Source organism: Colius striatus, chromosome 13 (genome assembly GCF_028858725.1).
Source record: "Colius striatus isolate bColStr4 chromosome 13, bColStr4.1.hap1, whole genome shotgun sequence".
NCBI classification, from domain to species: Eukaryota; Metazoa; Chordata; class Aves; order Coliiformes; family Coliidae; genus Colius; species Colius striatus.
The window spans coordinates 212389-224789 of NC_084771.1; the positions used below are offsets into that span (position 1 = coordinate 212389).

A 12401-nucleotide genomic window follows, 5' to 3' on the forward strand; every position below is an offset into this window, starting at 1 on the left:
CCACATAGTGACCCCCATAGATCCCTCTCTGCCACATAGTGAGCCATTGAGACCCCCATAGACCCCCCTGCCAAATACTGAGCCAGAGACCCTCCCTATAGACCCTCCCTTGCCAAATAGTGACCCACCCCGCCCCACCCTGCCACATAGTGAGCCATTGAGACCCCCATAGACCCCCTGCCAAATAGTGAGCCATTGAGACCCCCATAGACCCTCCCCTGCCACAGAGTGACCCAGCCCCCCATCCCATCTCCAACCCTGCAACATAGTGAGCCAGAGACCCCTCCATAGACTCCCTGCCAAATAGTGAGTCATTGAGACCCCCCCATAGACCCTCCCCGCCACAAAATGACACCCCATAGACCCCCCTGCCAAATACTGAGCCATTGAGACTCCATAGAGCCCCCTGCCAAATAGTGAGCTATTGAGACCCCCCCATAGACCCTGCCTTGCCAAATAGTGACCCACCCCATCCCATCCCCCACCCTGCCACATAGTGACCTATTGAGACACCCATAGAGCCCCCCTGCGACATAGTGACCCCCCATAGACCCCCCGGCCAAATACTGAGCCATTGAGACCCCCATAGACCCCCCTGCCACATAGTGAGCCAATGAGACCCCCCCATAGAGCCCCCTCTGCCACATAGAGAGCCAGAGACCCCCCCCATAGACTCCCTGCCAAATACTGAGCCATAGAGACCCCCATAGAGATCCCTGCCACATAGTGACCCCCCATAGACCCCCCTGCCAAATACTGAGCCATTGAGACCCCCATAGATCCCCCTGCCACATAGTGAGCCATTGAGACCCCCATAGACCCCCCTGCCACATAGTGAGCCATGAGACCTGATGAGACCAATCTGCCTGAAAGGGTAGAATGGCCCTCGAAAGGATTTGCCTGGTAAGGGTTAATCCTTTCTAAGGAAGCCTGCCTGAAAGGGTTGGCTCCTTAAACAAAGCCCCTAACTTAAGCAAAAACATCCTGTATACACAACAATGATAAGGACACCAGATGTCTTGTAGCCACGGAACATATATCACAAAAATGTAGTAAACAGTACCATAAATTTTGTAGATAACATTTGATTGATTTGTAGCATATAGAAAATATACGTACTCATATTGTTTGTTAACCTATACTGATGACCTTTGCGATATGTACTGACTATAAAAAGAGCATAAGAAGAAGCAATAAACTGTCACTTGCCCTAAGAGCAGTGGTCCGCCTGTCCTTCATCGTCCTGGAAAGAGCTGGTCTCTGACAAATGGTGCCGAAACCCGGGAAACTCGGTTGCCTTTGACCAGGGTGCGCTGCCTCCGAATCAACAGAACCGCGGTAAGGAAAAGGGGAAATAAAGGGGGGCAGAACTACTAGGAAGGTGTAAAATATAAGAAAGTAGAAATTTATCTCAGTAAAATAAAAACAAAAATCCCTTTTTTGTCTTAGATTTTCCGTTGACCAAGTCTGAGACTAAGTCTGGATCCAGCCGCACCTAAGCCCTTTCTATAAGGTGTCTTAGAAAGCAAGGGGGTCCAAACTGAACCTCGTGACTCAACGGTAGGGCTCCCTCATATTCAGCATTTACAATTTAAAATATGGGACATGTACATAGTACGGAAAGACAGCTGTTTGTAGCTATGGTTAAGACGTTGTTAAAAAGTCGAAATATATCTATAACCACCAAGCAAGTGGGTGGATTTTTAGAATTTATAGACACTGTGTGTCCTTGGTTTCCGAATAAAGGCACTATTAACTTGGAAACCTGGAATAAGGTTGGTGAAAACATTAAAAGCTATTATGCTGCTAATGGCCCTGATAAGATCCCTATAGATGCTTTTCCTTTATGGACTTTAATTAAAGAATGTTTACAAGGTGATACTGAATATGATAAATGGCAACGACAAACACGTCCTCGATCTCGTTCAGCGGATTCAGGTTTAAAACCTTCTGCTGTTACTAATCCCGATTCACAACCCTCTGCTCCACCTGAATATCCATCAATAATCAATAATGAACAAAAAGATATTCAGGAATCTAATTTTAAAAATCCCTTTCTTATGTACTCAAATACGGGAGGTAAAAAATGCCGACCGTTAAAACAAAGCAAGAGCGCCTTGAGACCTATAGAATTATCTGAAGAATTATCCTCCGATGAGGAAGTTGAATTAGAAAAAGAAGCTGCTCAGTATCATAATGAAGATGATCAAGTGTTTGTTAATACGCCTTTTAAATTGAAGAAACAGCAAACACTTTTAAAAAAGGAACCTGTTGTTTTACCAGCAATAGAAGCTGGTAGACGTCCGCCCCCTCCTGACATATACCATCAAATATCACCTCACTCACCCTTACAGTTATCATTGCTACAAGCTAAACAACAAGGTGAAGATGTGAGTGGGTTTTCAAAAATATTGCATGCTTATCCTATAACATATGCTCCTCACCCTACTCAAGCCAATGTTAGAATTGCTACATATACATCCATTACATTTAAGAATCTTAAAGAATTGAAAACAGCTGCTGCTCAATATGGTGCAACTGCACCATATACTATTGCTATTTTAGAGACCATTGCAGCTGAAGTTCTTCCCCCATGGGACTGGAAAGGCTTAGCTAAAGCTACCTTAATGGGAGGAGAATATTTGTTATGGCTTACAGATTTTATGGATTCCTGTTATGATTATTCTCAAAAACCACACTTTCGCCAACAGGGAATTACTCATGAAATGTTAGCTGGCACAGGACCGCATGTTGATCTGGCACAACAATTAACTTACCCTGCTGCGACATATGATGCCATTCGAGAAATTGGTTTGAAAGCCTGGAAAGGGCTACCTAGACATGGAACGTCTAGGGAAGAATTAACTAAAGTCCGACAGGGACCAGATGAACCTTATCATGATTTTGTATCTCGTTTGTTACAAACTTCATCTAGGCTCATACAAGACACCGATTCAGCTATGATTTTAGTTAAGGAATTAGCTTTTGAAAATGCTAATAATATCTGTCAATCCATATTAAGACCTTGGAAAAATAAATCAACATTAAATGACTATATCAGATTATGTTCTGATGTTAGCTCTGGATATATTCAAGGCATAGTCACTGCTGCAGCACAACAGGGCAAACCTGTTGAGCAAGTTTTAGCTGCAATGCAATTTAAGAAAAACAGAAGGGTTGCAGGCCCTCCTGGTAGCTGTTTTCATTGCGGACAAATGGGGCATCAAGTACGTCAATGTCCTAATAAAAAGATTCCAAGTAATAATGGAAAAAATCCAGGTTTATGCCCAAAATGCAAAAAGGGTAATCATTGGGCTAATGAATGCCGATCTAAATATGATAAGAACGGCAATTCCTTACAGTCGGGAAACTTCTCAATGGGCTTGCCCCGGGCCCACCCAAACAAACAGGGGATGTATCCTGTGCAGGTGCAAACCTCAGAGCACCAGCTAAACAATCCATTTCACAACTCCACCGAGCCACCAGTCATAGTGCCGGACTGGACCTGTGTTCCTCCTCCCACTTCGTATTAACACCTGAAATGGGGGCACAAGCTATCCCAACAGGGATATATGGCCCATTACCTGCGGGAACATGCGGTTTGGTATTGGGACGAAGTAGTCTGAGCATGAAAGGATTGCGAGTTATACCAGGACTAATTGATTGTGATTATGAAGGAGAGTTAAAAGTTATGTTACAATCTGAAATTTCTGTCTTTAATCTACCTGCAGGAACAAAGATTGCACAGTTGCTTTTAATTCCTTATGTTTCATCTATAGGAAAAGCTGATTCCCACATTCGGGGAACAGGCGGTTTTGGATCTACTGACGTTTATCTTTTACAGCCCATCAATCATCAGAGACCTGAACTTCAGTTAACAATTGATGGTAAAAATTTTACAGGACTCTTGGACACCGGAGCAGATGTATCGGTAATGACTTTAAAACAATGGCCAAAAGAATGGCCTTTACAGCATGCTTCAGCTGATCTAAAAGGAATCGGAGTTGCAAATTTGCCTCTTCAAAGCTGTAAGTTGTTAAGTTGGACAGACAAAGAGGGACACTCTGGTACCATTCAACCATATGTACTAGAAAGCTTGCCTCTTAACCTCTGGGGCCGAGATATCTTGACACAAATGGGTGCATACCTTTATACGCCTAGCAGTTAATCTGATAAATTTATCAGTAACTATGTATGCAGATAAAATCTGTTGGAAATCAGATCATCCTGTTTGGGTTGATCAATGGCCTCTAACTAAAGAAAAATTGCAAGCTGCTCGTCAATTAGTAGCGGAACAATTACAATTAGGTCATATAGAACCTTCCACATCACCATGGAACTCACCTATTTTTGTTATAAAAAAGAAGTCTGGGAAATGGAGACTTCTCCAAGACTTGAGAGAAGTCAATAAAACAATGTGTACCATGGGAGCGTTACAACCTGGTCTACCTAGTCCTATTGCCATTCCTCAAAATTTTGAAAAAATAATTATTGACTTAAAAGATTGTTTTTACACTATCCACTTACATCCAGATGACAAATGTCGATTTGCTTTTAGCATTCCATCCATAAATTTTAGTGAACCTATGGAACGCTACCAATGGAAAGTATTGCCTCAAGGAATGGCTAATAGTCCTACTCTTTGTCAAAAATTTGTTCATGAAAGTATAAAAGCGACTAGACAACAATTTCCTGATGTTCTTTGTATCCATTATATGGATGATATCCTTTTAGCAGCCTCATCTATCGATAAGTTGCAACATGCTTATGCTCATATTGAACAGATGTTAACTAAACATGGTTTGAAAATAGCACAAGAAAAGGTACAAAAATCATATCCTTTTCAATATTTGGGGTTTCAACTATATCCTAAATCTTTTATGCCACAAAAAATTGCCATACGAACAAATTCTTTAAAAACCTTGAATGATTTTCAAAAACTTTTGGGAGACATTAATTGGCTCAGATCTTTTCTTAAGTTAACAACAGCCGATTTGCATCCTCTTTTTAAAATACTTGAGGGAAACCCTGATCCTACCTCTCCTCGCAAGTTAACAGAAGAGGGAAAACAAGCTCTTCGATTGGTTGAAAAGGCCATAGAAAATGCTCAATTACAATATGCAGACATAACAAAGTCTTTCTTTTTATATATCTTGCCTACAGTAATGACTCCTACAGGAGTCTTGTATCAAGACGGTGTTCTGTGTTGGATACATGGATCTCACTCTGCAAAAGGAGTTCTTGTTTCATATCCTCAAAAGATAGCAGAACGAATTAAACAAGGACGAAAGTTATGTATTACTCATCTTGGGAAAGAACCGGCAGTAATTGGAATTCCATACACACCTGCTCAAATTACTTGGCTGATGGCCACTGTAGACGATTTTGCTGTAGCCTTAGCTGCTTTTCCTGGAGAAATAACACAAAAGTTCCCTTCTGATAAAATTCTTAGTTTTGCTACCTATCATTCTTTAGCTTTTCCTAGGGTCGTTAAAGGAGCCCCTATAACAGGAGCATTGACTGTTTTTACAGATGGATCATCTAATGGACAAGCAGTTTTGTATACTCCTACAGACCAATATGTTTGGAAATTAGAGAATGTTTCTGCACAAATGACTGAATTATATGCAATTTATCAAGCACTGTTGAAATTTTCTGAGCCTTTGAATATCTATTCTGACAGTCGTTACATTGTCACTTCATTACAATTTTTAGAAACAGTTCCTGTCATAGCTTCTAAAGTTTCTTTTATACAACGATATTTTGGTCTGATTCAATCTCTCTTAATAATAAGAGATGCACCTCTTTTTGTAGGACACATTCGTAGTCACTCTAAATTACCTGGACCTTTGAGTCACGGCAACAATCAGGCTGATTTGTTAACTCGTTTTACTGTTGCTACTGTTGCAGAAGCCCAGCGTTTGCACTCTCTGCATCACTTACCTGCAGCTACTCTACAACGTATGTGCCATATCTCTCGAGAACAAGCTAGAGAAATTGTTCGAACATGTTCTTCGTGTGTTTCTTTTTTACCAATTCCTCATTATGGAGTTAATCCTCGAGGTCTTTTACCTAATGATCTCTGGCAGATGGATGTTACTCATTATCCTTCTTTTGGACGCCTCTCTTATATCCATGTAACCCTTGACACCTTTTCTCATTTTGCAGTAGCCACTCCTTTGTCTGGAGAATCAACCGCACAAGTAATTTCACATTTGTTACACTGCTTTTCAATTTTAGGTATACCGAAGACTATCAAGACAGACAATGGCCCCGCATATACTAGTGCTAAATTTTCAAAATTTTGTGCTCATTTTTCTATAACACATAAAACAGGGATTCCTTATAATCCACAGGGTCAAGGCATGATTGAACGCTTTAACCTTACTCTGAAGACACAATTAAAGAAATTAAAAACGGGGACATGGGGGATTAAGGACACTCCTTTGTCTTTGTTAAATCATGCTCTTTTTGTTTTAAACTTTTTTACTCTCGATGCAGCTGGCCTTTCAGCTGCTGATCGTCATTGGCAATCCCCAGCTCAGCAGAAACCTGCAGTATTATGGAAAGATCCTATTGATGGATCCACGAGAGGCCCTGACCCGGTTCTATTATGGGGTAGAGGGTATGTTTGTATTTTCCCAACAGATGAGCCTGTACCTCGGTGGATTCCAGAACGCTGTGTTCGACATGCCAAAAACGAAAATAGGCAAGCTCCGAAAGAGGTTTCAACGCCTGATGCTGATACCACAACAACCTCGACCACAACAACATGATTTTAACTATTGGTCATCATTACAGATCTTTGCTTATTGGCTTAGCATAATATGGAATAATGCCAACTCTTCAATTAACTTAAAACAATTGCATGGAGAAATTCTCTCTCTACAAAATACAGAAAGATTGCAGTTGCCTCTCGCCCAACGTGCTCATGATTTTGTTAGTGTTTTAAAAGCTTCTTTTCCATCCTTATCTTCATTTTATAAAGGAATCTATTGCCTTATAGGAGCAACTTTATGCATAATTGTCCTAGTTGTAGTATTACCTTGCATATTTCGTTTAATGTATGATATGATAAAACAAACGAGTATAAAAACTAAAAAATTACAATTAATGGCTACACAACACGTTCCCGCTACAATACATACTGAATAAAAAGAAAAAAGGGTGAAATGATGAGACCAATCTGCCTGAAAGGGTAGAATGGCCCTCGAAAGGATTTGCCTGGTAAGGGTTAATCCTTTCTAAGGAAGCCTGCCTGAAAGGGTTGGCTCCTTAAACAAAGCCCCTAACTTAAGCAAAAACATCCTGTATACACAACAATGATAAGGACACCAGATGTCTTGTAGCCACGGAACATATATCACAAAAATGTAGTAAACAGTACCATAAATTTTGTAGATAACATTTGATTGATTTGTAGCATATAGAAAATATACGTACTCATATTGTTTGTTAACCTATACTGATGACCTTTGCGATATGTACTGACTATAAAAAGAGCATAAGAAGAAGCAATAAACTGTCACTTGCCCTAAGAGCAGTGGTCCGCCTGTCCTTCATCGTCCTGGAAAGAGCTGGTCTCTGACAGAGACCCCCATAGAGCCCTGCCACATAGTGACTCCCATAGAGCCCCCCTGCCAGATAGTGACCCCCTTAGACCCCCATGCCACAGTGACCCCCCCCATAGATCCCTCTCTGCCACATAGTGAGCCATTAAGACCCCCATAGAGCCCCCTGCCACATAGTGACCCCCATAGAGCCCCCCTGCCATATAGTGAGCCATTGAGACCCCATAGATCCCCCCCTGCCACATAGTGAGCCCCTAAGAGCCGCCTGCCACATAGTGAGCCATGGAGACCCCCATAGACCTCCCCTGCGACAGAGTGACCCCTATAGAGCCCCCTGCCACATAGTGACCCCTATAGAGCCCCCTGCCATATAGTGAGCCAGAGACCACCCATACAGCCCCCCTGCCACATAGTGACCCTCATAGAGCCCTCTGCCACATAGTGAGCCATGGAGACCCCCATAGAGCTCCCCTGCCACATAATGACCCCCATAGAGCCCTCTGCCATATAGTGAGCCATTAAGACCCCATAGACCCCCCTGCCACATAGTGACCTCCATAAAGCCCCCTGCCACATAGTGAGCTATTGAGACCCCCATAGACCCCCTGCCACATAGAGACCCCCATAGGCCCCCCTGCCACATAGTGAGCCATAGAGAACCCCCTGCCACATAGTGACCCCCATAGACCCCCCTACCCCATAGTGAGCCATTGAGACCCCCATAGACCCCCCTGCCACATAGTGAGCCATTGAGACCCCCTAGAGCTCCCCTGCCACATAGTGACTCCCATAGAGCCCCCTGCCATATAGTTAGCCATTGAGACCCCCATAGACCCCCCTGCAAAATAGTGACCCCTATAGAGCCCCCCTTGCCACATAGAGACCCCCATAGAGCCCCCTGCCACATAGTGAGCCAGAGACCCCCAAAGACCCCCGCTGCCACATAAGGAGCCAATGAGACCCCCATAGACCCTCCTGCCACATAGTGAGCCATGGAGACCCCCATAGAGCCCTGCCACATAGTGATTCCCATAGAGCCCCGCCTGCCAGATAGTGACCCCCATAGACCCCCCTGCCACAGTGACCTACCCCATAGATCCCTCTCTGCCACATAGTTAGCCATTAAGACTCCCATAGAGCCCCCTGCCACATAGTGACCCCAAGAGAGCGCCCCTGCCATATAGTGAGCCATTGAGACCCCATAGATCCCCCCCTGCCACATAGTGACCTCAATAGAGCCCCCTGCCACATAGTGAGCTATTGAGACCCCCATAGACCCCCTGCCACATAGAGACCCGCATAGACCCCCCTGCCACATAGTGAGCCATAGAGAACCCTTTGCCATATAGTGACCCCCACAGAGGCCCCTGCCATATAGTGTGCCATTAAGATCCCCATAGACCCCCCCTGCCACATAGAGACCCCCATAGAGCCCCCTGCCACATAGTGACCCCATAGAGCCCCCTGCCATATAGTGAGCCACTGAGACCCCCATAGACCCCCCTGACCCATAGTGAGCCATTGAGACCGCCATAGACCCCCCTGCCACATAGTGAGCCATTGAGACCACCTAGAGCTCCCCTGCCACAGTGACCCCCATAGAGCCCCCTGCCATATAGTGAGCCATTGAGACCCCCCCATAGACGCCCCTGCCACATAGTGACCCTCATAGAGCCCCCTGCCACATAGTGATCCCCATAGAGCCCCCCCTGCCACATAGAGATCCCCATAGAGCCCCCTGCCACATAGTGACTCCATAGAGCCCCCTGCCATATAGTGATCTCCATAGAGCCCCCTGCCACATAGTGAGCCATGGAGAGCCTCATAGAGCCTCCCCTGCCACATAGTGACCCCCATAGAGCCCCCTGCCTTATAGTGAGCCATGGAGACCCCCATAGAGTCCCCCTGCCACATAGTGACCTTCATAGACCCCCCCTGCCACATAGTGAGCCATTGAGACCCCCCTCATAGACCCTCCATTGCCATATAGTGACCCACCCCCATCCCATCCCCCACGATGCCACATAGTTAGCCAGAGACCCCCCCCCATAGACTCCCTGCCACATAGTGAGCCATAGAGACCCCTCCCATAGAGCCCCCCCGCCACATAGTGACCCCGATAGAGCCCCCTGCCATATAATGAGCCATTGAGACCCCCATAGAGCCCCCCTGCCACATAGTGACTCCAAAGAGCCCCCCCTGCCAGATAGTGAGCCATGGAGACCCCCATAGAGCCCCCCTGCCACATAGTTACTCCAAAGAGCCCCCTGCCATATAGTGAGCCATGGAGACCCCTATAGAGACCTCTGCCACATAGTGAGCCATTGAGACCCCCATAGAGCCCCCTGCCATATAGTGAGCCATTGAGACCCCCCATAGAACCCCCCCTGCCACATAGTGACCCCCCATAGACCCCCCCTGCCAAATACTGAGCCATGGAGAGCCTCATAGAGCCTCCTCTGCCACATAGTGAGCCATGGAGATCCGCATAGAGCCTCCACTGCCACATAGTGATCCCCATAGAGCCCCCTGCCATATAGTGAGCCATTGAGACCCCCATAGACCCCTCTGCCACATAGTGATCCATAGTAAACCCCCTGCCACATAGTGAGCCATTGAGACCCCCATACAGTCCTGCCACATAGTGACTCCCATAGACCCCCCCTGCCAAATAGTGAGCCATGGAGACCCCCATAGATCCCCCCCTGCCACATAGAGACCCCCATAGAGCCCCCTACCATATAGTGAGCCATTAAGACCCCATAGAGCCTCCCCTGCCACATAGTGACCCCCATAGAGCACCCCTGCCATATAGTGAGCCATTGAGACCCCCATAGAACCCCCATGCCACAGTGACCCCCCATAGAGCCCCCTGCCATATAGTGAGCCATTGAGACCCCCCATAGAGCCCCCCTGCCACTTAGTGAGCCCTGGAGTCCTCATAGAGCCCCCCTGCCACATAGTGACCCCCATAGAGCCCTCTGCCATATAGTGAGCCATTGAGACCCCATAGAGCCCCCTGCCACATAGTGACCCTCATAGAGCCCCCTGCCATATAGTGAGTCATGGAGACCCCCATAGTTCCCCCCCTTCCACATAGAGACCCCCATAGAGCTCCCTACCATATAGTGAGCCATTGAGACCCCATAGAGCCTCCCCTGCCACATAGTGACTCTCATAGAGCCCCCTGCCACATAGTGAGCCATGGAGACCCCCATAGATCCCCCCCTGCCACACAGAGACCCCCATAGAGCCCCCTGCCACATACTGAGCCATGGAGACCCCCATAGAGCCCTGTCACATAGTAACTCCCATAGAGCCCCCCCTGCAAGATAGTGACCCCCATAGACACCCATGCCACAGTGACCCCCCCCATAGATCCCTCTCTGCCACATAGTGAGCCATTAAGACCCCCATAGAGCCCCCTGCCACATAGTGAACCATTAAGACCCCCATAGACCCCCCCTGCCACATAGTGAGCCATGGAGACCCCAATAGAGCCCCCCTGCCACATAGTGACCCCCATAGAGCCCTCTGCCATATAGTTAGCCATTGAGACCCCCATAGAGCCCCCCTACCACATACTGACCCCCATAGAGCCCCCTGCCACATAGTGAGCCATGGAGACTCCCATAGAGCCTCCCCTGCCACATAGTGACTCCCATAGAGCCCCCTGCCATATAGTGAGCCATTGAGACCCCATAGACCCCCCTGCCATATAGTGACCTCCATAGAGCCCCCCTGCCATATAGTGAGCTATTGAGACCCCCATAGACCCCCTGCCACATAGAGACCCGCATAGAGCCCCCTGCCACATAGTGAGCCATGGAGACCCCCATAGAGCCTCCCCTGCCACATAGTGACTCCCATAGAGCCCCCTGCCATATAGTGAGCCATTGAGACCCCATAGACCCCCCTGCCATATAGTGACCTCCATAGAGCCCCCTGCCACAAAGTGAGCTATTGAGACCCCCATAGACCCCCTGCCACATAGAGACCCCCATAGAGCCCCCTGCCACATAGTGAGCCATGGAGACCCCCATAGACCCCCCTGCCACATAGTGAGCCATAGAGAACCCCCTGCCACATAGTGACCCCCATAGAGCCCCCTGCCATATAGTGTGCCAGAGACCACCTATAGAGCCCCCCTGCCACATAGTGACCCCATAGACCCCCCACCACATAGTGAGCTAGAGACCCCCCCCATAGACCCCCCTGCCAAATAGTGAGCCCCATAGAGCCCCCCTTGCCACATAGAGACCCTCATAGAGCCCCCTGCCACATAGTGAGCCAGAGACCCCCATAGACCCCGCTGCCACATAGTTACCCCCATAGAGCCCCTTGCAATATAATGAGCCATTAAGACCCCCATAGAACCCACTGCCACATAGAGAGCCATTAAGACCCCCATAGAGCCCCCCCTGCCACATAGAGCCCCCCTGCCACATAGTGACCCCCAGAGAGCCCCCTGCCACATAGTGAGCCATGGAGACCCCCATAGAGCTCCCCTGCCACATAGTGACCCCCATAGAGCCCCCTGCCACATAGTGAGCCATGGATACCCCCATAGAGCTCCCCTGCCACATAGTGACCCTCATAGAGCCCCTTGCCATATAGTGAGCCATTGAGACCCCCATAGACCCCCTGCCATATATTGAGCCATTGAGACCCCCATAGACCCCCCTGCCCCATAGTGAGCTATTTAGACCCCCACAGACCCCCCTGCCACATAGTGAGCCATTGAGACCCCCATAGAGCCCCCCTGCCACATAGTGAGCCAGAGACCCCCCCCATAGACCCCCCCTGCCACATAGAGACCCCCATAGAGCC

At 47.4% G+C, this 12401-nt stretch overlaps 1 protein-coding gene across 2 annotated transcripts; it reads left to right on the top strand.

The window, feature by feature from the left end:
- Positions 1 to 854: 854 nt before the first annotated feature.
- Positions 855 to 6740, top strand: LOC133626585 (endogenous retrovirus group K member 5 Gag polyprotein-like). Of its 2 annotated transcripts, none has more exons than XR_009819646.1 (2): positions 855 to 1338; positions 6649 to 6740. XR_009819646.1 is itself a non-coding variant. In XM_062006636.1 (2 exons), exon 1 carries the CDS (start codon positions 1599 to 1601, stop codon positions 3531 to 3533), a length of 1935 nt encoding a protein of 644 aa, XP_061862620.1. In that variant the 5' UTR covers positions 1348 to 1598; the 3' UTR covers positions 3534 to 4028; positions 6649 to 6738. The 2 variants fall into 2 exon arrangements, 1 of the variants encoding a protein (XP_061862620.1); XM_062006636.1 differs by lacking the exon at positions 855 to 1338 and adding an exon at positions 1348 to 4028 and having other exon boundaries at positions 6649 to 6738.
- The last annotated feature ends 5661 nt before the right edge of the window (positions 6741 to 12401 follow it).

Excerpts from the sequence above, each read along its gene's own strand:
- LOC133626585 (XM_062006636.1), top strand. The coding sequence starts at position 1,599 with ATGGGACATGTACATAGTACGGAAAGACAGCTGTTTGTAGCTATGGTT.